We start from the raw sequence: 26,254 nt of genomic DNA on the forward strand, positions 1-26,254 counted from the left end.
ATTGTAAGGGAAGAAAGCTTTATTTTTTTCCACAAAGCATACCAACAAGCACAACTGGGCTTACCGGTAATATGATGCGGGGAATTGATTATTTTCAACTGGCAATACAAATGACAGACTCTCATGATTGAAGGTGACACATCGATATACCTGAGCGATATTTCTTCTTATATCTGATAATACGCTTCTATTTAGGATTTTGGGTAAAAGGTTTGCTTGCAAAGTATGACAGTATGCTAGGTGTTGATAACATGATACTGTAGTCCCACCCTGTCGGGGTACGATGGCACGCCAGGACAGCCGGGACCAGCATGTTATTCACTGCATATCTGGCTTCCCAAGTTGGGTTACCGACCTGTGTTAGTTATATCGACCTCTTGTGGCACATTTTCGTTCTTCAGTTCACATATCTTAGAATGTTCAAATATCGAAAGTCTACGAGTAAACTAATCTTAGAATGTTCGAACTTAAATCATACAAGAACATAATAACAAATCCACCGAATTCAATATTTCCTATTTTACAAAAACTATATCCAGATTCTTAAATAATTTGTCTAAACAGCTTCCTAATTTGGTAAGCATCAGTCCGTCAGATAGTATCTCCCCCCCCCCCCCCCCCCTCCCAATGCATGACTATTTCAGATACATCGTGCTGAATTTTGCTAGAATATTCTCATGACGTATAATGCTCACTTCTTCCGATCATGTTGGGAAAGAGTTATCGCCCTTTATTAACAGCTTCGGCATTGAACACCACTTAAATTGCGAGTAATTAAAGAACATGTTTCACCTGGATTTAATCTTTCATTTCGAAAAAAATGCTTACCGCCCAACAACTAAATCCGTGCAGTTGCTATGGAACTATTTATATTGTATCAGTGCGCAGTGTCCAACTCATTTGTCTGTGACGTCACGGGTCTGTTATCGCATTGCCTGAAGGCGATTAGAAGCGGGTGTCAGTACAACCTGTGTGCACACTTTACAAATGGAGTTCTACAATTTGCTACAGTTCACGGAATAATTAATCATTTGATTGGATAACGATGGCAAAAGGCAGGAAAAATGCAAGGTGTACAAAAGTAGACGGAATCTGGGTAAGTCAACCATTATTCATATTAACTTTAAAACCATTATTTGTGAAATTTGGTTTCGCAATTATTAGACGTTTTTTAAGTAATTGAATAACATTTAAACGGACATCTTATGATGATGCTCATATGTTCAGTATAAAGTACACGACTAAAAATCTCCGTGAAATCTATGGAACCCCAAATGAGTTTATATATTGAACATAACGATTGAAAACAAAATTTATTACAATGGTCTTTTATTCTTTTATTCCTTTACGTGTACACCCAGTCGCACCTAGATGTTACCTATAAAGCGATAAGTAATAATGGATATTGAAATTAGCTAATAATTCCTTTCGATGCAACCTAAATAAAGCCTTAAAATTGACATCAAGCAAAGTAACAGGCTAAACAAACATAATGAAACATGCTATAGGATCGCAATCACTGCTGTATTGCCAAGTTCGCTTGCAAATAACAGCTGTGTAATTAAGGTGTTATCGAACAACAGCGAAACTCAGTAGCGATCAGTTAGCTTCATTAGTGCTCACTTCAACGGGTTGCTATGATGGTCGCTTTCCGGTATTAGGGAAAAACCTGGAATTCATGCCAGATTAATGCATTTATTGTCGGACATCAAGGATCAATATGGTGGTAATATCATCTAATGCCGATTATTATCGACTAGAACGAAAGCCAAGATCATATCGGTGCGAGTCGTTTTCTGTAGCAAGTGCGAGTGTTTCAATTAAAATCAGTTAATTGTTATTGATTCTCGAAGCTATGTAGCTTGCGTGGATTTGAGGTTTTGAATACTTTGATCTTATTTGACGGCTTCTTAGAAACATTTTTGGGAAAGAGTAAATACGCGTTTTATATTGAATTGATCAGTGTTGATGCGGTTGTATATCCCGATCATAGGGTTGTTAATAAAGACGTGAGTGTTTGAGCCGCACACAACACTATCCAGACAAGAACACAGGGGTCTGTAAAGTGTCGAGTCTCGACCCGGCAAACCAAGGGCAATATTCCACGATATTGGGGCGCAGTCAATGTCATCAGCCCTGACAACGAGGCTGTCCAACCGATGCATTTCGACTGTTGCCACAAACTCTTAGGTTATTGTAGGTGTAGGTAGGTTTTTAATTATATGTTCACCATAACAAGCTGATAACTACTGCCTGTATGCAAAGAGTTTCCACCGGTTCGCCATTCTTCACTGTAACGTACGGAATGTTTTTTGCGAGTCACTTGTTTTTGCTCCCTACATCTCGTATGCAAATGTTCGTGTCAACTCTCACTTCAGGCAAAATGAAAGTCTATTGGTTCTAAGAGGCAGCTATTGATAAATAAATTATAAATAGTTAGTGGCAACAGTAATAAGATTTAGAACGAACATGGGCAAATAAACTACCTGTCTGCGTCCAAAATATGGTTCATGGGTCATAGAGTTATCTGCCCTTGTCGTGTAGTAAAATCCGGAAAGACGACCAGGCGCAAAAAACGACTCGGGTGGAATCGAGAAATAACATATTCTTCGACCTAGTCCAGCTGCATTACATTACCACGTGCGCATAGCTTTCTCGGTTATCATCTATGGCGTTTATAAGATTATCAACTGATTACCATTTCCTGCCTACTTAAAATACGCCAAAGCTTGAGATAAATGTTCATGTTTTGCCCAGCCTGTAGTGCCCTTCACCGGCCTATAGATATGCACACCGGATTAATATAACCGGATCTTATACAGCCTAAGTCGCTACATGACCGTTCCCTTCACTGTAAGCCCTTAAGTAACAGTCCCTTAACAATAACACAAAGAAAATTCGTGCGTAGTTTCATAGAGTATTTGTATATGAAACCGCAGATGCTTTTTAAGGGTGCACTGATTTCAAACAAAACACCTTAAATTGTTGTCAAGTTTCCAGAATAAATATAGAAATATATTTGATATTCAAACATCGAAAGTTATTTTTATTGTTTATATACTGTTTTGTAAGTGGCCAAAGTTGTATTTTCTGATTTAGCTTCATATTTTATCTTTTTAAATTCTTTTTGTATGTACAGTATCTTTCATGTGACCATACACACTTTGTGTTTTAGAACATGTTCCCGTTTTAAGCATTGCTGCAATAGTTTTGCAATGTTTTTGCGTTCTTTAATCAAGCATTAATCTATGTATGATTCCACGTACGTGGGCAGTGATTGTGGACAATTATTAGCTCCCCCTGCTATCAGATTTAAGATGCTTTAAGATGTCTAAGAGTAACATGCACTGAAAAGGTGTATATAGTAATCTGTCATCTCACTAGTTCCAAGCATTACCTTGAGTAGGTGGCCACAGTTTATGGGCATACCTTGCAATACATGTAACATTGTGTTTAGGAATGTTGTAGCTAGCGCAGGACGCCTTCTGTTAAATGTCTACCATTACACGTAATGATTAACCCAAACGTTTTCCTTGTAAGTAGCCAGGTGGCTAAAGCCTTCTCTTGTCACGGCGAATGTCCGGGTTCGATTCCCCACATGATGTGTGAAATCAGTGGTGTCCCCCGCCGTGATGTATTGCGGGAATATTGCTAAAAGCGGCGTAAACCCGAACTCACTCACTCATGTTAAGGACGAATACATGTACCATAGCATGGTTTCCGAATGATAGCTATCAAAGTTGAAATATATCTCAAAACGGGAAATTTTCTCTCAAGATGTAATAATTGAATGACGACTTTGTTTTCTGATGATGTTAACAAAAGAATGTTATAGTCTGTATTAAAACAAAACCACCATCCTATCACGTTAGTTTCAGTGATGACAAGAATCGCTTCGACAACCGTGTATTATAATATAAATAGAATCAGAGCACGGGCGACTACCTGTCCAAGTTGCGTGCCTTAGTCGTGCAATGATCCTATGATCGTGGGTGCGAATCGCATATTCGTCTTGACTATCTTGCCTGGTTTGACAGGACTATACCCGCAATCCTTGGTTTCACCAAAGTGGAAAACGTGCAAGACTTACATCACTTCGGGCTTTCCTCAAATCTATATAGCAGACAAACCGTGATATAACTTTAAAACTCTCAAAGTTACGATACACCCATCTCGGCCCCTCACCCGCATAGCCTATTGCAATCTGCTAGGCAATATTTGGAGAATTAACAGATTATATCGGAATGTATTTTACCGTGATACCACAAAACTCAAATTCAACGTTGTCAAAATAGTTTAAGAAGCGCTCGTATAATCTGAAGTATATATCAATCGGTTATCCAGATCGGCACTCGGTTGCCTTGCCATGATTCTGAGGTGAGGTGAAATGGGGTTTAACGTCGCGCGCGTGCGTGTGTCTGCTTGTACTAGTCCGTAATAATGCCGATTTTATGGCTCTAGCCCACTGACATAGTATACTCACTCCGAGCCGACCAGGCCTTGATTTAGACCGAGCGCCAGCCAGGGTAACAACATGTATCATCGAGATCGGGATCGAACACCTAACCTTCCGGTTTCCGGGCGGACGCTCTACCACTAGACCACGGAGGCGGTCTCGTGATTCTGAAGAGGTAGTAGTTGTGCTGTTTCAGGGTGGGTGGTTGTAGACAAAGGAGAAGTAGTTGCAGCAGTGGTGGTATAGTCGTGAAGCAGTTATAAACATGCATATCCACCATCACAAATAATACATTTAAGGACAACATATTTGTAAGGTAGTGTTTTCATGCAGAATTATTTAAACGAATCGATTTTCATCCTCCTTGCAGTATTAAATCAATATTTAACTCGGTGGGGATATTGATTCTGGAGCTAATAGCTGGAACTCCTTTATTATTTATTCCACTTTTTACAAGCATTGCATATGTTTTATACTTAATACAATATACGTGGAGAAATACAGCCAACGGTAACAGATCTACAAGATTACCTTCTCTCGTGTTCAATGTAAGTTAGATATATCTTATTCACAAATCAGCTATTGAAAAGCTTACGATCTAACACCCGTATTTTCAAAGACAGTACGTTTTATTCACCACGTTGTCACAAGTCCTATTCACGGGGACAAGAATGGGCTAGATATCAAAATACATATCTATCGCGTCCCCCAAAATCCCGCGAATCACGTGACTGCATCGATCTATTGATATCCACTGAGGCCTGACTTCCCATTGATTTTTATCAAAGGAAATACCGAGCACTGTGAAAGACTATTGACACTTTGTTGGCGGGTCTATCAGGTAATTCGCTATGGGCCTTCGTCATAAATGAAGTATTTAACTATCGCAATGCTAGTATTTACCTCGACACTGCGTTATACCAGTAATCAAACGAAACATCTATACCGGTGTTGTTTGCCTGGGAGACGGGCCACGGGTGCCTGCGCTACTGTTACTCGGTTCTCTGAAAGGCTACAAATGTCACCCAATTGAGCCCGGATTTCATAGATTTCGGAATACCAAAAATGGTGAGTGTTAGAACACATTTCTGCTGTTAAATATGTCGATATGTTGACACATATTTAATTGTGGGTAAAGCTTTCCTAATTTTACACAATGGCAACTGCTAACAAAAGTGTCAACGGATTATAGATATCAGAACCCAATAGTATTGGTGCATCAAAATGATCATTTTCTTTCAAACACATTTATTTTGAAAAATGTTTAGCTTATATATATTTATTTTAATAAATGACATATGTATATACACTTTAGTATAAGTTATCCAAATTGACAAATATTTATTACAATGAGTATTACAACGTGTGTATTTAAACCTCTTACTGTATTATTGAAGTCTATCTAAATATAACGAGTTCTTAATGTCAAGTTTGATATCATGTCTAACTTATCAATTTTGCACAAGCTGTTGCACGTGTTGATAAAGGAAACGTTTCCGGAAAGAAGCGTTAGGAAATGACAAAGATTAAATAAACCGATACTGAGGAAATATGTAATATATAGATATTTGAAATCTGAAATATAGACATGGCTCGCGTAATAATTTAAATTCCAACATTTATAAATATACTCTCGAAGATAATGTAAATTCAACTCTGGTTTCTGGTGTGTGTGTGTGTGTGTGTGTGTGTGTGTGTGTGTGTGTGTGTGTGTGTGTGTGTGTGTGTGTGTGTGTGTGTTTTTTTTTTTGGGGGGGGATGTAAAAATGACGTTTTCTTTCAACAGTCTGCACAACCGTTCATTGCGATGGATTGCTCAAAAGCATTATATGCTTGTCAACATCATGGTTGTTTGTAAATATCTATGTGTGTACATGTTTATATATCAATATACTCGTCATGAAATTTGTCCCTGCGGCCGAGAGGAAATCCTTTGTGCTGAGCTTGTTCGAGTCGCCTTCGCCTGCTGTTGTACCGTGAATCAACCAAAGGCCCCTGTGTCTTTGCTTAAAAATGTCTAGTAGATCAATTAATATCACGAGAGTCAGAAATGCACTATTCTATTTATTTTTAGGATAGTGCATTTCTGACACTCATGATTTTTTTTAATCTAGACATATTTAAGCAACGACACAAGGGTCTGTATGATCACCTGGGGGCTTTGCATTATGCAGAGTTGTTTCCATTACCTCCGCCAGGATCCGCTGGTTGTTCTGATAACGACACTAGACCGTCTACTCCTTCTCATTATGACACCTATATTCATATATTATTGACTGCTGTAGTGACACTGGTGATAGTCCACTAGGGCGCACAATTCACAGTGAAGAGTTGCGTCCCTTAGTCTTGCCAGAAACATGATCGTGGGTTCGAATACGAGATTCTCCCTGTTTATGTTTCTAGGTTTGTCAGCGCCATACCGAAGCTCCTATCTGCTGTGATAACAATAAATATTATAGCATACCGTCACTAAATTACCGCTTCCTCTGGCAATGTTCGCGTTCCCTCACTGAACCAATGCGTTGGCTGGCTGTTCCATAGTGTAAATGGCGTTCCCGCTGCAATTCGCTGTGAAGAGTTGCGTCCCTTCGTGTGCCAGAATCCGAAGATCGTTGGTTCAAATTCGCCATCTGAAATAAAGCGGCTGTAAACTCCTTTCACACTCTCACTGATTCATCTCAATGATTTACGGCATCTTGGGTCATAACTGTGTCAGTTGACACAAAGCCTCAAGTCCTTCGCTTGACCTACAGGTATAAACCTTTCAGTGCTGAGAACTAATAGTGCTGGCTGACAGTTTATGTGATGGTCACAATAAACACTACAACACATATATTTATAATGATCGACCCATGGCGGCGATCTCTACAGCAATGGCGATCCCAAAGGGGGATGTGCGTGAGTATGGGAAAAAACAACAACAATAAAATAACACATTGTACAATAAAGTTTCAATGGCGACCATGTATAGTTTGTGAGGACGTATCATGGCTACTTCTTGTCCCTTCATCGGTGGATTCACCCGTTGATCATCTGAAGCAGGGACAAGAAGCAGCCCTGAAATGTCAAAGTAAGGAAGGAACGACAGACGAACGGACGGATGTGGATGGATGGACGAATGGATGCGGCCGCGGTCAATCCACCCGAACCAACCCCAACCCCCTACCCCCCTTTTTCTAGACTATACATCAGATGTGAGAACCGGGGAATCGCACAGCCCCGCCCCCACCTCATCTACAATTACCCGTCTCGATTCCCGCATGCCAAAAGGGTCTCTATTGGATAGCTTATCGAGAAGGATAATCTAGATTAAAGTTATAGATGTGTGGCTATTTAATCAGTATGGCTCTTCGTGAGTATATCTGACACCTTTCTGTCAGCCTTTGTTTGATTTAGTACAAAATACACTGTTTGGCTACATATCATATTCTTCTGGATGTAGCAAATTGTTTTATCAATATTATCTAGAAGTGGAACATTAGCATTTCATGTTAAAATAACGAGAATTTATCTGATATGTTAAGAGTCTTTGCATATTAGTATATTCATTTGTCAGATCGATTTTTATGCAGGTCGAACACGATCTACTTTAAATGCGTTTTCGTTTGGGAGGAATATTTTACCTAAACAATTTATTGATATACTTTAAAGTGTATATTAACATATATTCACATTACATTTGTTTCAAATGTTTGGCTCAGAGTAACTGACAATTCAGCAAGATAATACATGACGCCAGTGTACAACTATTGACGTCGCCTCTAAGTACAATTAACAGCTCAGCGTGGCATCGCACTACTCAATACCAATCTTTATACGAAATCGGTTATATTCATTTAATACTGTGAATGTCAATCTTCGGCTCAATATTTATTGCAAATGCCCTTCTACATCGAGCACAAAATACTATCTTATCGTTACAGCTGTCTAAAGAGTGATTTACAACAACTTCTGATCCCAACAGACAAACTCTGATTTGAGGATCGTGTTCGTTGAAGAAGCACAAGTGTAATCCCTCAATCGATTCCATGCCGACTTGAATAACTCACATAACACATATCGATAAGCGCGATTTCACGACAACCAAAGGGGGGTAATTGCTTTGGATTGGGAATATATTTACAACATTGAAGTTTGAAGGACTCGCAGGTAAGTCTATCGCCGTCGTTTTAGTTCACGTCCAACTTTTGTTACAAATGGAGTTTTATATCAGGTTGCGTGTGAATAGTGTGGAAAGAGCATTTACAGTGATAACCTTTGTCAGCTTTGAACAGTTTCAGCAGAACGCGTGAAAGGCGGGTATATATGGTTCGGGAAATGAGTAACGCAAAACGTGCACAAATCTGTTTTGAGTAGTTGGACAAATAGGCATGGCAATTAACCAGGTTTTAAGACTGAGAAGTATTGTTAACACGTGGAAATGGTACCTGTCAGCTGTGACGGTGTATGGGTATGAACAAGCTGCTTCAGATTTTTTTAATGCAACACTTTGTCATGCGACGAAACATAGAAAGCCACGAACACAGCTCTGTCTGTTGAAGCATTCCGGCCCACCCGGATATTTCCTTGCTACATAATACCTCGCAGCTATGGAATTGCGGTGATGCATGATTTCACTTTAAACCGCATACCGATTGTTCGCATATATACCACTCTCTTATTTCATATTATTATCGTAATATGAAATGACTTGGTGGTCCGTAACTTCTTTTGACTTGTATATATTTCGTACACCACGACGGCCGATTTGAGAAAACCCTGTTTTCATGGCTAATAGAAATTAAGTATAGATACACTTATATAAATACATAACGGCAACGACTACTGGGGAATTATGTTGTGTTATGTAATAGGCACATGAACTAGTGAAACTAGTTTAGTCATTTCCAATATGGATGACCTGTGGGGTTGAGGAGAGGCGAGTGTCTATTGGGAGACGATCTCAAAAAGGAGGTCGGTAGGCGTAAAAACACACATTATACATTGATTAATACTGATCATAGAGCATAGGATCAATATTGTCAAGTTGAGTCTAATTTGATCTTGACATTTGTATTATGTTAAGGATTTGTGAATCACACGTGATGTAGTGTATGTATGTGTGGGTGATACGGCAACCATTAGACACGCTAAGAGGGGTCTCTGTTGTCTTAGGCGCCGCAGTTTTGTGTGCAGAGTTGCTTCCCTTAGACGTGCCAGAAACCAATTATCGCAGGTTCAAATCGTGGTTCGCCCTGATTATGTGTCTTGGTTTGTCAGCATCATACCAGTACGTGTGGATTTTACGTGGTAAACGTTTGATGTCTGCTTCTGGCTTATCTCACCCAACAATCCGTGATATAACTGAAGTAATGTAACAAGCAGCGTTAAACTAACTCACTCACTCACTCACTCATGACGAAAAGTGTATCTCACATTTGGGTTAATTCATTTGTGTCTTTACGCAGTTGTATACCTACAAATTATCTTTCTTGAGTATCCACAGAGTCCCTACGTTGGTCAGTTGGGTTTGTTGTTGTCTTGTACGTCATCCAAAGGCGTAAAGATATTCAGCTCTTGGCCCTTAACAACTTTGGAATCACACGAGCACGTGTATGGTACAGAGACGCCACGAGTCTGGAATTCTAACCCACGAATAAAAGAACCGTGCCCCGATAGGACAAAACTATCGCCGGTACAGTGCCGGTAAAGATGGGTTTTTTTTATAATTTAGTATGTAGGACTTCTTTTTGTTCTAAAGACCATATTTTAGAGTTTGTTATATCGAGGTACATGTTCTCTATCCATAAAAGTCGATTCCCCACATGTTTACAATGTTTGAAGCCCATTTCTGGTGTCCCCCGCTGTGATATTGCTGGAATATTGCTAAAAGCGGCGTAAAAGCATACTCACTCACTCACTCACTCACTCACTCACTCACTATCCCTTAAAGCCTGGTTGGGATTCACTGGTGGAATAGATCCCAGGTCAAGTACGTGTCATCGTGTCCTGGTGACATGGGTGTAACTGATGCCTTCAATCACTGGATTGTCTGGCCCAGACTCGATTACTTACAGGCTGCTGTGATACAGCTAGGGTGTTTGAGCGGCGTTAAACAACATTCACTCATTCGATCTACACCGTGCCTTCTATGGAACCTATCATGGTATCTGTAATCATAACGACCAGACATGCGCAGCTGTTTATTGATTAAATATCGAACTACACAGCATGGAGTTAAGTGATCTGACACGAATATGATCTTAATAAAACGGTGTATTTATCGAACTATGTCGACGCATGAGATACGTGGATTACCGTACCATGAGCTCAAGTAACAGCTGAAATATTTATCGACCTACAAAAAAGGTGTAACCTTTCCGTGCCTAGTTACAGGGAGCGCAGTTGTTGTGAGGATATTGATTAAAACAATTTGAGTCTGACTGCTGAGAAGGGAGTTGACGTTTGACGTTGGGTATGTATATATTTTCGTTGTAAACGTTCATTAAATAATATGCTTTTTTTACGTCTTGATAATGAAGGTACCGTTAGGTTTGATACGTCACGCACCTGTGTAATCGATGCCGCGCGTGAGTCGATGTTTTGTGTGTAGGTACACATGTAAATTAAACAAATCGAAATCCATGCTAGTTTACACCATATCAAACTGTCATCGGATATTTACTTTTAGAATAGTTTTATTTGTGAACTAGATTCCTCTACAAACATCCTTTTACATCATAAATTATATTGAATATCACTACATATAGAAAAGTACCTTCGGCAAAGCAGATCCGATGTATTGACAAATGAATTACAATCTTAAAAAACGTGTTCCTCTGTATGCACGGTGAAAAAGACCAGGGCCCTATTACCGGACCATAAACTAAATATATTTTGTTACATCTGCTCTCATTTCACGGGACCCCTGAAGATTCCAGGGTAGAATAGGTCTTCAACAACCCATGCTTGCCGTAAAAGGTGACTATGCTTGTCGTAAAAGGCGACTAACGGGATCGGGTGGTCAGGCTCGCTGACTTGGTTGATGCATGTCATTGATCCCAATTGCGTGGATCGATGCTCATGATATTAATCACTGGATTGTCTGGTCCAGACTCGATTATTTACAGACCGCTGTATATTGCTGAGTGCGGCGTTAAACAATAAACCAACCAACCAAATCATTTCACGGAAACGTGATCGCTATTGTTCAATAATGTTCGAAATTTTGCAAGCCACGACAGCGTTAGAAATTGGCACACTGGATGCCACCGAATAGGCGAATATGACAACATAATTACAGCTTATTCCGGTCAGTCTGTGAGTATACAAGTATAAGATCCGGGTAGAGAATATGTCTTCAGCAACCAATGCTTGCCGTAAAAGCATTCGTGACCAACTCGTGTTATTCCGGAACAAGCCGAATAGCGACTCGTGCCCCTCTCGTGGCCATTTTTGCGACCGGGTTCCGTCTTAGCGCAAACGGGCATACCTAAAACTAACTCGTTGCTTAATGGTTCACATATATTTCTGCAATTCTCCCATATAATATATATATTTCAGATGCACTTTAAAGCACATCGGGACATGCGGAAATCATAGAGTATGATTGAACATATTTAACTGTGTCTTGGGTATATGTTTAGATGCAAGACATATGTAAAATAAAAATATATTTCTGACGGATTCTTTGACGAAAAACTTGAAATCTTACACGCATTCTGATTGGTTTGTCGTATTTTCGCACTTGACATTCATCTGTAGGGGGACGAGTCTTCTTGCAGCTTACGTTGGCCGTAAAAGGCGATTCCATTTGTCGTAAGAGGCGACTAACGGGATCGGGTGCATGTCATCGTATCCCAATTAAGTAGATCGATTCTCATGATGTCAATCTTTGGACAACCCATACGTGCCGTAAAAGGCGACTATGCTTGTCGTAAAAAGCGACTAACGGGATCGGGTGGTCAGGCTCTCTGACTTGGTTGATGCATATCATCGATCCCAATTGCGTGGATCGATGCTCATTAGGTCAATCACTGGATTGTCTGGTCCAGACTCGATTATTTTACAGACCGCCGTCATATAGCTGGAATATTGCTGAGTGCGGCGTTAAACAACAAACAAACAAACAAATCAAACAATCAATGGATTATATGACAATTATTTACAGACCGCCGTCATATAGATCGTATATTGTTGAGTACGGCGTTAAACAACAACTAAATAAGTATACCAGTCCGACTTTGACAATCCAGTGATCGACAGTATGAGTATGGATTACAATGACACAATCTGCGGGTCATATCAGATTCATTCGGCTCACCTCTGCCCTCTAGGTCACCTCGTACAGCATAGGAGATCTCCATATTGGAACTCTGTTCACTTATTCACGTGACTTTCTTTACACAGCATCAGCTGGCGGCAGATACTGGTGTATATATGGTGCTCAAATATCAGATGTATCATCATTTCAGTGCCTGTTAAGTTAAAAAAAGCTTCTCTGAAAATCAGCTATATGCGGAGAAATCGATTGATATATGGTTTACAGTGTAATCGTGCAATGTCTCTACAGTACTCCTTTGCTGCCCGAAATATCACGAAAGTTGCGGAATAGGCCGAGTTGACCCGAATGCATTTGATTCTCAAACTTTGCAACCCTCACGGGTTGGGATACCTGATACCTTCTTGCCCAGAACACTGAGGGCCAAGTATCAAACTACATAAACATGTTGACCAACTACCAACAGACAGACAGTCAGACAGACATACAATTCATTTATCAATGTCTTATCTCATATAAAAAATACATGTGATTCAGATACACTTGGAGATGACAGTTTCATGCGCCACCTGATGAGGGTCACGAGACACGATAATATCTGACATTAAAAAGGCAAAATCGTAAATATTTACAAATAACTATCTACTTATCTTACACTTTTTAAAACGTAATATCATGTTAAACAAGACTACATCAATATCCATTGAACATGTTGAAACATGACACCAAATATTCAGTAATAAGTAATAGCTGGAAGCGCTCTTAAAATCTTCACAGAATACGTATTCAAGAACGAAAAACTTAAATCAGACACAGCTGGAAGCCTGATACGCTGGGACACTTTCAAATATGCATACAAATATAGAAATGATATGATTTTATATACGGCTGTAGAAACAAAATAACAATGAAACTCTGTTAATCAGGAAAACTCCGCATTTCGGACGAATGTTGCGTGGATCCTCTGTATATTCTAAACAGAACATTGCACTCAGTATACCACTGATTGCTTTATACGGAAAATTGTAAATCCTGACGATTTCACGTGCGGATTAAGAGTTAAGATTGATAGTCACATCGGCAGCTATATGGCCGTCCGTATTTACGGGGTTTAACGGTGTATCTTAATCTTCACCTTTGTAAAAAAAATTATACCAATCCCCGAGATTTATATGTAAACAGAGAAGCCATGTTTTCCTGAGGTTGGTAGACTATCGCGGCGATCACCGTTACAGAACTGCTAATGTGACGTAAACCAAAGTGATCTCTCTTTATTTCCCCTTATTGCACGGAACCATACTACGTGAAAATGGAAAATACACCTATTGTATGGGAAAATGCGAAAAACATGTATTGTGGGGGTAAATGGGAAATTGATGTATTGAGTGGAAATGGGAAATACATGTTTGTTAGGAAATGCGAAATACATGTATTGCGTGGGAAAATACATGCATGGCAATTTATTCAAGGTGTGTTTTGGGTTTACGGTGAAATGGGTATTTTTTGTATACGCCTTAAATTACTAGGGTTTATATTATGCATTTCGCTACAATAATGAGAGAGACATTCTTTATATGGCTGCACTTGATTCGTAACCCGGCAGTAGGACCGGCGTGTGCAGCAGGGTCCGACAATACTACACTTTGCCCGGATTTCGTGCACGTGACACACAATTAGATCATCTCAAAATGCGTCTCGCATGCAACATACGGATGCACTTGGTGAAGAGTTTCTTGTCTGTTGCAGTATCGTCATCGAGGCCTGGAGCCTGGTGTGGTAGACATGCAGAGGGCGGCGGCAACGAGTACAGGGTCCATGCTTGTTGCACCGTTCATGGACGACAACGAATACGTGCCACAACCCCCGCCTCCTCCATTCAACGTGAAGAAAGATGTGAGTTTTATTTTGTCTATGTGCTCTGCTGAACGAATTATTAGACTTAAACCAAATATTTAAGTAAGCATCGGTGGTACAATACGACTTCCGGTTATCCGGGGCGAATATTATTCATTCAGCCCGGGATAGAAAGAAAAGAAGTAAAACAAAAGTCCGGCGCAGTGGTGACTTAGCATAACTCTGGGTCGGAGAGTGAAGAAAAACATGAAACAATCATGACTTCCGCTTAACCGAGAACGGCTGCTCCGCAGCAATCAATCCCGGTCTAGCCGGAAGTCATGTTTGAATTGATATTACAAAGCTGAAAAACAGTGAAATGTAACTATGTCAATATAGAGTGAGTGCCAGGGAAATGGATGAAATAATCAATATTTTATTGACCAGAGGCCTTGGTATTCTGTCGCCTGTCTGAGTGTCATACACGGAGATAGTGAGATTACACTAAGAGAAAATCTGGAGACTGGAACAAAGCATTTAATGGAGTATTCAGAAGTGAACATTCAGCTGGGGACACCGGAAGAGAAATATCAATAAAACTGACATTGAGTTGGATGTTCTTTATATCAAGTCTTTGTTTGTCAATCCACTTGGACACAAGTTGAGCGTGGTTTTATACATTGAAGTTAGTGAGTGAATTGTGTTTGCCGCAACATTCACAACATTCCACCTACATCATGACGGCCCTTCAGTCACCGTCTGGACCAGAAAACATATACCGCTATCGGAGTTAATGGGGGGGGGGGGTAGTTTAGACTTGCTCCAGTTGAGAGGATGTGAGAAAAAGAATTACAGTTATGAAAACGTAACTTGGCTGAAGACAGTCGCCGAAACACTACGAACTTACGGTGGTGACACCCGTATCAAATACATCACCATCGAGTAACCATTTCTTGTCAGTTTTATTTTTAGCCGCCATCAAACGTGAGTGTAAACGTACTTTTTGCCCAAAGGTTTAGTAGCTGTTGCAGTTTATGAAACGTAAGTCCATCTTTTGCCCAGAGGTTTAGTAGCCGGTGTAGATAATGAAACGTAAGTCCATCTTTTGCCCAGAGGTTTAGTAGCTGTTGTAGTTTATGAAACGTAAGTCCTTCTTTTGCCCAGAGGTTTAATATCTTGTGTAGGTAATGAAATGTAAGTCCTTCTTTTGCCCAGCAGTTTTGACTGGTGATTGATACCACTGGATAATGGAAGGTGCCCTTTATGTAAAACATCTGGACAAAGAAAGAAAACGCCTCGTTGATATAGGGCACGCATTACGGTATCTAGACCGTGCAGGAGACCGTAGAACACAATACTCCTTTAAGAAAGTTACTTCACCAGAACGCGTCTGCTGGGCGGAATTCTCTCACCTTCCGTACGATAACAATGATGCATCATGCACCACGAGTTTTACTGTTGTTACACAAGTCGAAGAAAGAGCTGGCGAACCCTGCGTCTGTCTCGCCTAATCCCCCTACAACAGGACGGATTACGCGGAACCTGGTCTATCTCATCCATGTCGTTTATACATGTCATCTCAAACACGCTCATATAACTGTTCAGGGTAGAGAATCGCGGCGCTGTGATCCAGCAACAATCCAGCTTAAGCCTCAGTTGTTATACTGGGAGCCTCACTTGTGTTGCAATGTCACGGCCAAGCTTTATACACGTATTTTCAAGTTATGGGGATCCAAAATAGCCTTGCGTACGTAAGAACTTAAATAATCCATTAGTACACAGTATACTGTGGATAATACTGACACATTAGTACCCAGTATACTGCGGATAATACTGACACATTAGTTCACAGTATACAGTGGATAATACTGACACATTAGTTCACAGTATACTGTGGATAATACTGACACATTAGTACACAGTATACTGTGGATAATACTGACACATTAGTTCACAGTATACTGTGGATAATACTGACACATTAGTTCACAGTAAACTGTGGATAATACTGACACATTAGTACACAGTATACTGTGGATAATACTGACACATTAGTTCACAGTATACTGTGGATAATACTGACACATTAGTTCACAGTATACTGTGGATAATACTGACACATTAGTTCACAGTATACTGTGGATAATACTGACACATTAGTACACAGTAAACTGTGGATAATACTGACACATTAGTTCACAGTATACTGTGGATAATACTGACACATTAAGTACACAGTATACTGTGGATAATACTGACACATTAGTACACAGTATACTGTGGATAATACTGACACATTTGTACACAGTATACTGTGGATAATACTGACACATTTAGTTCAGAGTATACTGTGGATAATACTGACACATTAGTACACAGTAAACTGTGGATAATACTGACACATTAGTTCACAGTATACTGTGGATAATACTGACACATTAAGTACACAGTATACTGTGGATAATACTGACACATTAGTACACAGTATACTGTGGATAATACTGACACATTTGTACACAGTATACTGTGGATAATACTGACACATTTAGTTCACAGTATACTGTGGATAATACTGACACATTAAGTACACAGTATACTGTGGATAATACTGAAACATTAAGTACACAGTATAAGGTTGCTTTTGCGTGATTACATTGCTTGAATATATGCCAGTACCACGTACTTTGTTTCGGCATACAGCATTTTCCGGCTATTGTATATATACATGTATTGTCTACTTTTAGACTTGAAAAATATATGTGTGCTGTTATTACATGTATTTAGTGTCTGACGTGATCCGAAACAATCAACGAATCACAATACAAGAAAAATAATTTGAAACCTTGTTTTGAAAAAGTATGAACATAGAGTAACTGTTTCATGATATTTTTTTAATGATTTCGAAACACAAGTGAGGAAGACAAAACATACATCGGATTCTGTATGTTTTCGAAAATTGGGATAGGGACTCACTCCAGTCTAGAATACGAACTAGTTTCGTGAGACTTTTAATCTGTCATACAGACCTTAAAACAAATATATCCAATACAGCCCATGCAAGTCTATAATATTTGGCAAGTCTAGATTAAAGTCTCTGGGCTCCTTTTTGTTAGCTTTTATGACTATAATTGAACAACTGTTAGTTGTTGTTTTTTAAAAAAATAGCTCATTTCAGAGAATAGATGTAAATCTATCAGATTTGATACCTTTATTTATTTATATATTTTCATAAAACATTCCACACTTTTTTAATGCTTCTATTGGAAGTATAATACACTAATCCCTATTGTTTTCATCATTTTACATTTTTCACTGACAGGCCATTTATACTACACTAATCCTTTGTTAGTGGCTCGTTGTAAACTGAAACCCTTTGTTAGTTCGATTTTTTTGTTAGTTTGAGATATGAAAACCACTATGAAAAAAATCCTTTACCACGACAATTTCATAATATTTAAGATTAACATTTCCATTGCCATTTAACCTAACCCCGTACTGAAAACCAACATTAACATGAGTTTCACTCTGTCGCTTTAATGGGGTTTTTTAATATAAAAATATTCATAGCGAATGGAAATTTTCTCAAAAAGGAATACCATATAAAAATGCCTAGATTAACATTTTTGCTTCCAGATTATAGTTAGAAACACGAAAATAGAGTCCGTTTCCATGGATACCATTTTACGTGAGAAACACGCATTATTTGAAATACAACAGCCAACTTCGATTCGAATTCCCTGTAAACATGTTGATTGGCTTAAGCTATAGGAATAAAGGTCTTACAGCAAGGTATCGGTTTTGAGGAAGTTGTCAGGGCAAGTGTCCTGTAATGTCTTCAACTGAAACCTATTGTTATTTAGAAAGTTATGTTAAGTAACAATGGGTTTCCGGAAGCAGCAATTTAGGGAGAGTCCTGTAGTTCAAAGCCATTAGTATTATTAGGTTGAATGAGCAGCAAGGGTGAATGGCCTTAAATCATGATCTTGACGTTGTAAAGACATGTTAAGTACCCGAAGCTAAGCCCAGCTATGAGAGTTAGGGGGGCAGTGTAGTAACGTGACAATAGGCAGTGATGTCACGAGTTCAATTGATCTGTTTGCTCGGTGAAAAAATAAAAATACGCATATGTTCATCTGTTTTCGTGCAATTGTGGAAACTAAACAATGAAAAATTGTGGCTTGTTTAACGTGATGGCGTGTAATGCATGGATAAATATACAATCTGTGATATGTTTCATGTCATCTATGTATTTCAACATGTATTTTAAAATCGAGGACAACATAATTTATAACTGGTTGTTTTCTTTACGTTTAACTTTGAAAAACAGATTCGTATTAGTCAGTTTAACGTAGAATTTCAACAACAATTCAACTTCATTGCAACTTTCAGCATACAATGACACCCCGATAATTCTAGACAATAACGAAAACCCCGTTTTACTGGCAAAATGTTTCAGATGCCTCGCATATGGAAAAAATAGGAACAAAATAATGTGCCACTCTTCTGCCAAACAATACAGTTCGTTGATATATTTAGTTAAAAAATATAATTGAGCGCCTGTTTATGTTGGAACAAATGATAGAGTTCCTGAACGTTAAAAATTATAATGCTGATCTGCCAACCAAATAACAGCACCCAAAGTGTCTGGAAAACGGGGTTCAGTATTAACGGGGTCCAGACTAACCAGGTGTCGCTATGGAGGGCGTCTCACGCTACCCCGACCCTCTTTGTACCGCACGCGCGCGTCACTCTTAAATCATCCAGCACACAGCTTGGGCATTCGAGGTTGAATTGTCGATTGCTAATCGCTTCTGAGATGGTTCGTTTGTTAAACTGATTCCATTGTGTTTTGTGTTTTGGCAGGTGAATTACAAGAAGTCCAACCGGTTCAGTAACCACGACAACAGGAACGCCTTTCAGGACCACGGCGTGTACCTCGGAAATGTAAGTTCGAGTTTGTTCTCGTAATAGTTCATTGTTCATACGATGGAGAGACGATGGTTACAACGACAAATTCACATTAGTAGTCAGACGGCAGATAATTATATTAAATGTTAAGAAATTCAGTTTTAAATACAAGTTGTGTTGAATTTTGAAACGTATTTCATGACATCCTAATTTTTTTAAGCTATATTTTTTTAAGTCGGCACTGAAACAAAACAAAACAAAAGTGAAGTGCCTAAAGCTTAGATTTGCCTGGGCTAGGATATTTTCACTGTTGAAATGTTAACTTTAATTCTGTCTAATCGTAGGGAGCAGGACAGGTTACCGATTCTAGGTCTCATTTCCAAGCTTGCTCTTCACTTTCAACTGGTCGTACCTCATTAGCATACCACCGTTTATCACGTGACCACGAACGGGCAATGGCATTAGCTGGTTAGAAAGCAGCGTAAGGCACTGAAATGGCGCCAAAGGGGTAGCTCATGGTTCACAAGCCTGTTGTTTTTTTTAGATTAATTCCATTTTAATTGTGTGTTAAACGTGATCTAGTGAAGAGACACCATTAAGTTGTTTAATTAATCTGGTGGTTATTTTAAAGATACCCATGTGACATAAAACAAAAAGGAAAGTAAGTAAAACCACGGACCTATATAACAAGTTATACAAGTCCGTAGTGAAACAGCATGCAAATGTTTGTTTTTAGTTAAATATCAAAGGTTACTACTAGGCGGTCATTTGGAATAGTTCTCCGATGGGAATATATTGAAGGTATGTTGCACATTTAGCGTAGTCTGTCTACAAGATTCCAGAGGATGAATTGAAAAAGGAATCCAACACAGTTTCTAGGACGATTCGGCAAGGCTAGATCCCTCAGCGTCTGAAATTATACTTTGTTCTGGGCTCCATTTGGATTTTATTTTAGTTTGTAGATATATATTTTAAAATAACTTAATTGTATTTCTGGGACTTAATGTTGGTATAATTAAGCCACTATTGTTCAGACAGTTATGAAAGTATTGGTATGTAAGCTAACTATACCATGCCATACCATACCATACCATACCATACTAGACACAAAGGAAAACGAAACTACAAGATTTCGTCACAATCACCATTTCTTGGATTAATTAAGCTATAATTTTTTAACCAGAAACCATTTACAATTACTATATGTTGTCTCTGGTTAACACGCTAAATCCCCCTCATTCATTGACGCGCGCCACTATTCCTGACATCACGCGTTCACATCAACGTTCCAACGCTGAAATTAGAAGCGCTGAAAAGGTGTTGTTTTTCTTTTTCACTATAAGCAATGCGTCAGATTTGCGTCTAAATTCAGAGTGAGTGATTTGGGTTAAACGGCGCTTTTAATAGTATTCCAGTTATATTGTGGCGTGTCAGCTTAATCAGGGAGGAAAGCCCAAAGTGATGCAGGTCTCAGACGTTTACCACTTCGGTGAAACGCACGAGGACGGGTATGGTGCTGACAAACCTAGAAACATAATCGGGTCGAACCGGGATTCGAACCACAATCATAGGTTTCTGGCGTGTCGAAGGCACGCAACTCCGCACAGCGAATTGTGGCGCCTTAGACGACTGGGCCACCCGTGCCCCCAGGTCACGTAGGTCACGAAGGCACGCAACTCCGCACAGCGAATTGTGGCGCCTTAGACGACTGGGCCACCCGTGCCCCCAGGTCACGTCAGAACGACCTGTCGCAAACAATGACAGACCACTGAAATGATTAACAAGAGTCGACAACAGAAAACAGCTTTCTCAAGCATTACCGCACTAGTTTCTAACTAGCGACTTCGATTCCAGATCATCAGATCTTTGTTTGGCAGCGAGAGCTTAGACCTGATTTTAATGAGACTACGTTTAAATCGGACGATGTACCTTTAATTCTTCCATCAAACACGAACATCCCCAAGAGCAACGCCATTGCACAGCTTTCCCGCTCAATCGATTGGGCTGTGTAACAGTGTGAGATAACTTAATACTGGAGATGTATTAATTTACTATTAAATGTCACTTTATAGGGAACGCCTCGGTGTGGTTGCATCTTTAGTGTGATCTCTATAAATATAAATCAGTGTGGGTTGTGCTCTAAATTATGTTTTTGTTTTTAAAGGGTCGCGAAACACGGCTTCTTGGTCGACGTCTTCTCAGCAGAGACCAACCCCTCCACCAAACCACCAGTGACTTCCTCTCCCACCAAACGATGCTGCCGATACAGGTCGATCAGAACAGCTTATACACAGCTTCGTTTCTCGGCCATCCAACAAGAGAGCCCCCAGTTCACCGGAGATTCCCGAAGGCTTACAAAGAGCCCCGGGAAGGAACGATTACACTCGACACATCCACACCAAGCTGGTTCAAGACTCCAGAAGTTCCCTATAGAACACCTCTTCATGTTCTAGCTGTGACACAGGAACCCTTCGTAGAACATAATCCGTGGAAGTATTCAAATAATGCTCTCAAGCGAGTTTACCCACCGTATGACAGAAAAAGCGAACCTATTGTGAACAATACGTTTAATCGGTATGGAGCTGCTTTCGCCGACAAATGCTCCAGTGGCCACAGGCGGTCTCAGATATAGTCATTGTTTCTTTGAGCTTGTTATCTTACTGTATTTGTAAAATTATAAAGTCAGTGGTTTTAAAATGGGTTTCGATATGATTATTTAAAGTAGGCTTTCGTAATGCGACTATAAAGCCACCCTTAGTTGTCAGAGAATCACGTCATATGTTTGTTTCCTGTTTCGGTTATATTATTGAGATGCGCTTGCGCAGAGTTTTTAAAGAAAACTAGTATGTGTGCAAAATAAGACATGGATTTCTGTTAATATCCGGTTAATGTGACCTGACCACATGTTTGAGAATCGCGTATTGATATATTGTGAATGAAGGAAACACAGTCTGAGTACAGTTTCGAATTTCGTTGTACAAACAGGAAATGATCTTGACCTTTTCCTTGAAAGCGGACTTTGGTTATGATATAATATAATTTAATATATAATGTTTTCGGTTTCTTTCGATTGTAGTTTTATTAAGATCAGATTTCGAAATATTTCGTTCAGATTATTGTGTTATACACATTGACATGTCTATCAATGTTGGACACTGGTGGTATTTCATGCTGATCTGTTTTCGACATAGAACAGTTCTTGGAACAAACTAGTTTTCATCCTCTTTGGTATATTTTCTATCCACCCAAAGAGCTGACACTTTCGAAACTTATAAATTGCGTTTTCTGGAAAGATATTGTGAAGTAATTCATTTCAAATAATTTCAATTTAGTATATTTTTCTTGTCAATGACGTATTTTTGATCACACGAATTGAATATGAACAGATTAAAGTTTGCCTGCCGATAACATTGGGTGCCCCTCCTTAAAACTGGGTTAAAACAACACTCGAACATCATATAACATTGCTTGATCCAGATCGGTTTCTTTTCGAGACAGGAGTTTTGGGGGCACTAATTGCCTGTGATGGTTCAGACAATGTGTATTGTTTCGCTTTACGGTATACACGTTCTAAAGACACATGGAGAAGGTCATTCACTGTTTTAACCGCCAGTATTACACTGTATGTATTATTCTTTTTTTCTGTGATATATTGAAAAGCACACGCCTACGTCGGCATAAGACGTTGTTAATTTAATTAAACAATTTTTCACTATTATTATTGTGTTATCTTTTAATACGTTTTAAATGTAGCATCTTAAATATACCCTATTACCTACTCAAGACAAGCAACGTCAATTTACAAAGGGTGGAAGGGTGGACATTACACTGCGGTGGTATTTGACACGATATTGATATGACAAGTTTCAGACTGTCGTTGTTTGTTTGTATGTTTGTTTGTTGATAAGTCGCAATCAGCAATATCCCTGCTATGTTTTGTAGCGACCCGTAAATATTATGAGCAACGACCTTTATGAAATGCATTCAACCCAGTCACCAAGCCTGACAGTCCGATCCATTAAGTCGTCTCTTACGACCAGCCTAGGTTGTCTCATCTTCCCGAGACAAGGGAGTTAACTGACTATAAAAGTCCAGTTTCCACCCTTGCCGAACTAGGCTGGTATTATGGAGTTACAGTTTGGCTGTACTAACGAGTCTATGCATAGTCCAATCAAAATCGCGCAACGAAATCGAAACTCGGTTCGTGAACAATATCGGTCGATTGCAGGATTAGGTAAACATGTGCACCGCCAACTTGTTGTCAACAGATATTTTCCCAATCTTCTCTTGTTTTTAATAAAGATGCTCACGTGATTTGATTCATGTAAGACCCGTTTTATCACAATATAGATCTTGATTGGGCGCCGCCATTTTGTTTGAAGCAAAGGCAAGTGATGCAAGAGGTGGAATCTGATTGGTCTATAGGAGAGACATTGAAGGGACATAACTAGTAATATCCACTAGAGGCGCTACGATCGAGCCGAGGAATTCCAGCCTAGTTCGGCAAGGGTGGAAACTGGACTTTTAAAGTCAGTTAACGCCCTTGCTTCGGGAAGATGAGATAACATGTACGGAACGAAAATAAAGGTTGAGAATTATTTCGAGGCAATAGTAAGTATTTTCAAATGAATGGTAGTCTTTTAAAATACTCATAGTAATTCCCTTTAGAAGAGTTGACGACACCACTTCTCCATGACTAGATAAACTGAAGGCGGATAGTATTCTCAAGTTGAAATATAATGTACACTTTGTTATAATCACCAGGGTAACCAAACATATACGTCAGACAACAATTATCAAATACACGTCTGATTTGATAAAGCCGTAGAAAGAGGGTATCCTTTATTTGATTGTGATTTATCAAAAAGATTAACATAAAAGTCTCGATGTTATTTTCATGATGTGAAGGCTGACGTTTTGTTGTTGTTTGTAAGGAATACATTCAATACAACAACCTATATTCCCTGTACAAAACTGTGTCAACGGCAAAAGTTAAACGTTAACGTCTTCGTATGTTTTGCTATATTGTTTAACGCCCTACTCAGTAATATACCAGCAAAATGGCACGTCTGGCTGTACATTATCGAGTCTGGACCAGACAATCGATCCAAGATCCACACTGACACACAATCAAAAGTCACCAAGTCTGACCACCCGATCCATTAAGTCGCCACTTGCGACCAGCATAGGAGGTCTTGGTATGAATAGGTGAGGTGAAATGGGGTTCAACGTCGCGTCCACGGTTATTGCACTTTCATTGTGACTTGCATGTGTGCGTGGCTGTTTGTACTAGTCCAAACTAATGCCGATTTTATAGTGCATGTTTAACATGAATACCCCACTCCGACACAGTATACTGACGACGGGCGACCAGTCCTTGCTTCAGCCCCTTAATGCCGAGAGCCATTGGGTATGACGCGGCCGGGGATCAATATATATATCTATATATATTATTTGTGTAAATATATACTGAGAGGGCTGAAAAGAGGATAGGGATAGTTGTTTATGCGTACAGATAATGGAGATCATATTACTAATTATATAAGCAAAGCCATTGCATGTGTATAACAGAGAACTTAGGCCTAGAAAAAAATTGGATGAGTTTCTTCTATAAATCATCGTAACGACCAGTAGCCGTAATAGTTCCACAACAATGTAAATCAACTGGATATGTAACAGTAAATAAAAAAAGACAATCACTGAACAAAAGTTACTTTCAGCACTGATATTCAGATATTGTCTGCATAAATACTAAGGACTATCTCCAATATTACATTAATTGAATAGAATACCATATCATCATAAGTAGAAACATATATGCCAAAGTTAGTAAACACATACCATACAAAGTTTCATTACATTCTGTCCCCGAATGGCTGAATAATTGACATAAAGAGCTTTTTTCAATTATGTCTGCCATTTCAGCTGCATTGGTCGAATGGCCTCGGTGTCTTCCCTTTTGACGACTGTGTCAATGCACATCCTGCCTCTCTTGTTTCTAGGTGAAGCTTCTTCATTTAATTATACTATTCATTTATTCATGAATTCATCCGTTTCAAGTTACCAGTGGATTCAAAATTAAATATATTACTCGAAAACCCACCAAGGGTGGTACATTAGGATACTTATATACATTCAGTATATAATACAATCCTGATGCCAAGACTGGACTTTATATGTTTCCATGGAAACATGTTTAAACAGTACGTTAATGCTTTTAGAAGGATTCTTTAAGTTTACTGCTTTCTGGAATGAGAACTTATTTTTTGAATTGTACATGTTTGCCCATTCATAGATTGCTTTGGGAGTTTTTCTTGAAAGTCTTTGTATTGGTCCAGTTCACAAATCCATGGGAGTTTATAAGCAAGATGGGATCCATCAAGAGTGATAAACTGGTATAAAATATTTATTAATTTCTCGATTTCCTTATTTGCTGTAATTGTATGCCAAATTATGTTACTGCGTGTTTACAGTTTACCAGTCAGTGGTTCTTTTCTCAAATTCACCATAAACCATACAATTGGTGTTCAGTAAAGAAGACAAGCTGCAATTTTCATAAATTCTCAAATCCCCAACGATACTTTACAACCGGGGCAAAATGATGATACCATACAATCAATTTTAATATTTCGTGCTTTTTTTTCATAAAATATATCATATAAGAACAAATACAACATCTTTGGGTTGAGTATAGATGAAGACCGGCGTGGTCCATTATTCTATAGGTAGGCTTATTTTACCCATTTCCTTTTTTAGAAGTCAAAATAGGAACAGTTATAATGACAGTGGACCATTGT

General features: G+C 39.1%; 1 protein-coding gene across 3 annotated transcripts; it reads left to right on the top strand.

Moving 5' to 3' along the window:
* Positions 1 to 976: 976 nt before the first annotated feature.
* LOC139452584 (uncharacterized) lies at positions 977 to 22,228 on the top strand. Of its 3 annotated transcripts, none has more exons than XM_071234107.1 (4): positions 977 to 1,096; positions 14,463 to 14,609; positions 19,413 to 19,493; positions 21,622 to 22,228. In XM_071234107.1, exons 1-4 carry the CDS (start codon positions 1,046 to 1,048, stop codon positions 22,087 to 22,089), a joined length of 747 nt encoding a protein of 248 aa, XP_071090208.1. In that variant the 5' UTR covers positions 977 to 1,045; the 3' UTR covers positions 22,090 to 22,228. The 3 variants fall into 3 exon arrangements, with proteins under 3 accessions (XP_071090208.1, XP_071090209.1, XP_071090210.1); XM_071234108.1 differs by lacking the exon at positions 977 to 1,096 and adding an exon at positions 5,383 to 5,524; XM_071234109.1 differs by lacking the exon at positions 977 to 1,096 and adding an exon at positions 10,840 to 10,910.
* The last annotated feature ends 4,026 nt before the right edge of the window (positions 22,229 to 26,254 follow it).

This window comes from Haliotis cracherodii, unplaced genomic scaffold (assembly GCF_022045235.1).
Source record: "Haliotis cracherodii isolate W230 unplaced genomic scaffold, xgHalCrac1.p SCAF_9, whole genome shotgun sequence".
In the NCBI taxonomy this organism is placed as follows: Eukaryota; Metazoa; Mollusca; class Gastropoda; order Lepetellida; family Haliotidae; genus Haliotis; species Haliotis cracherodii.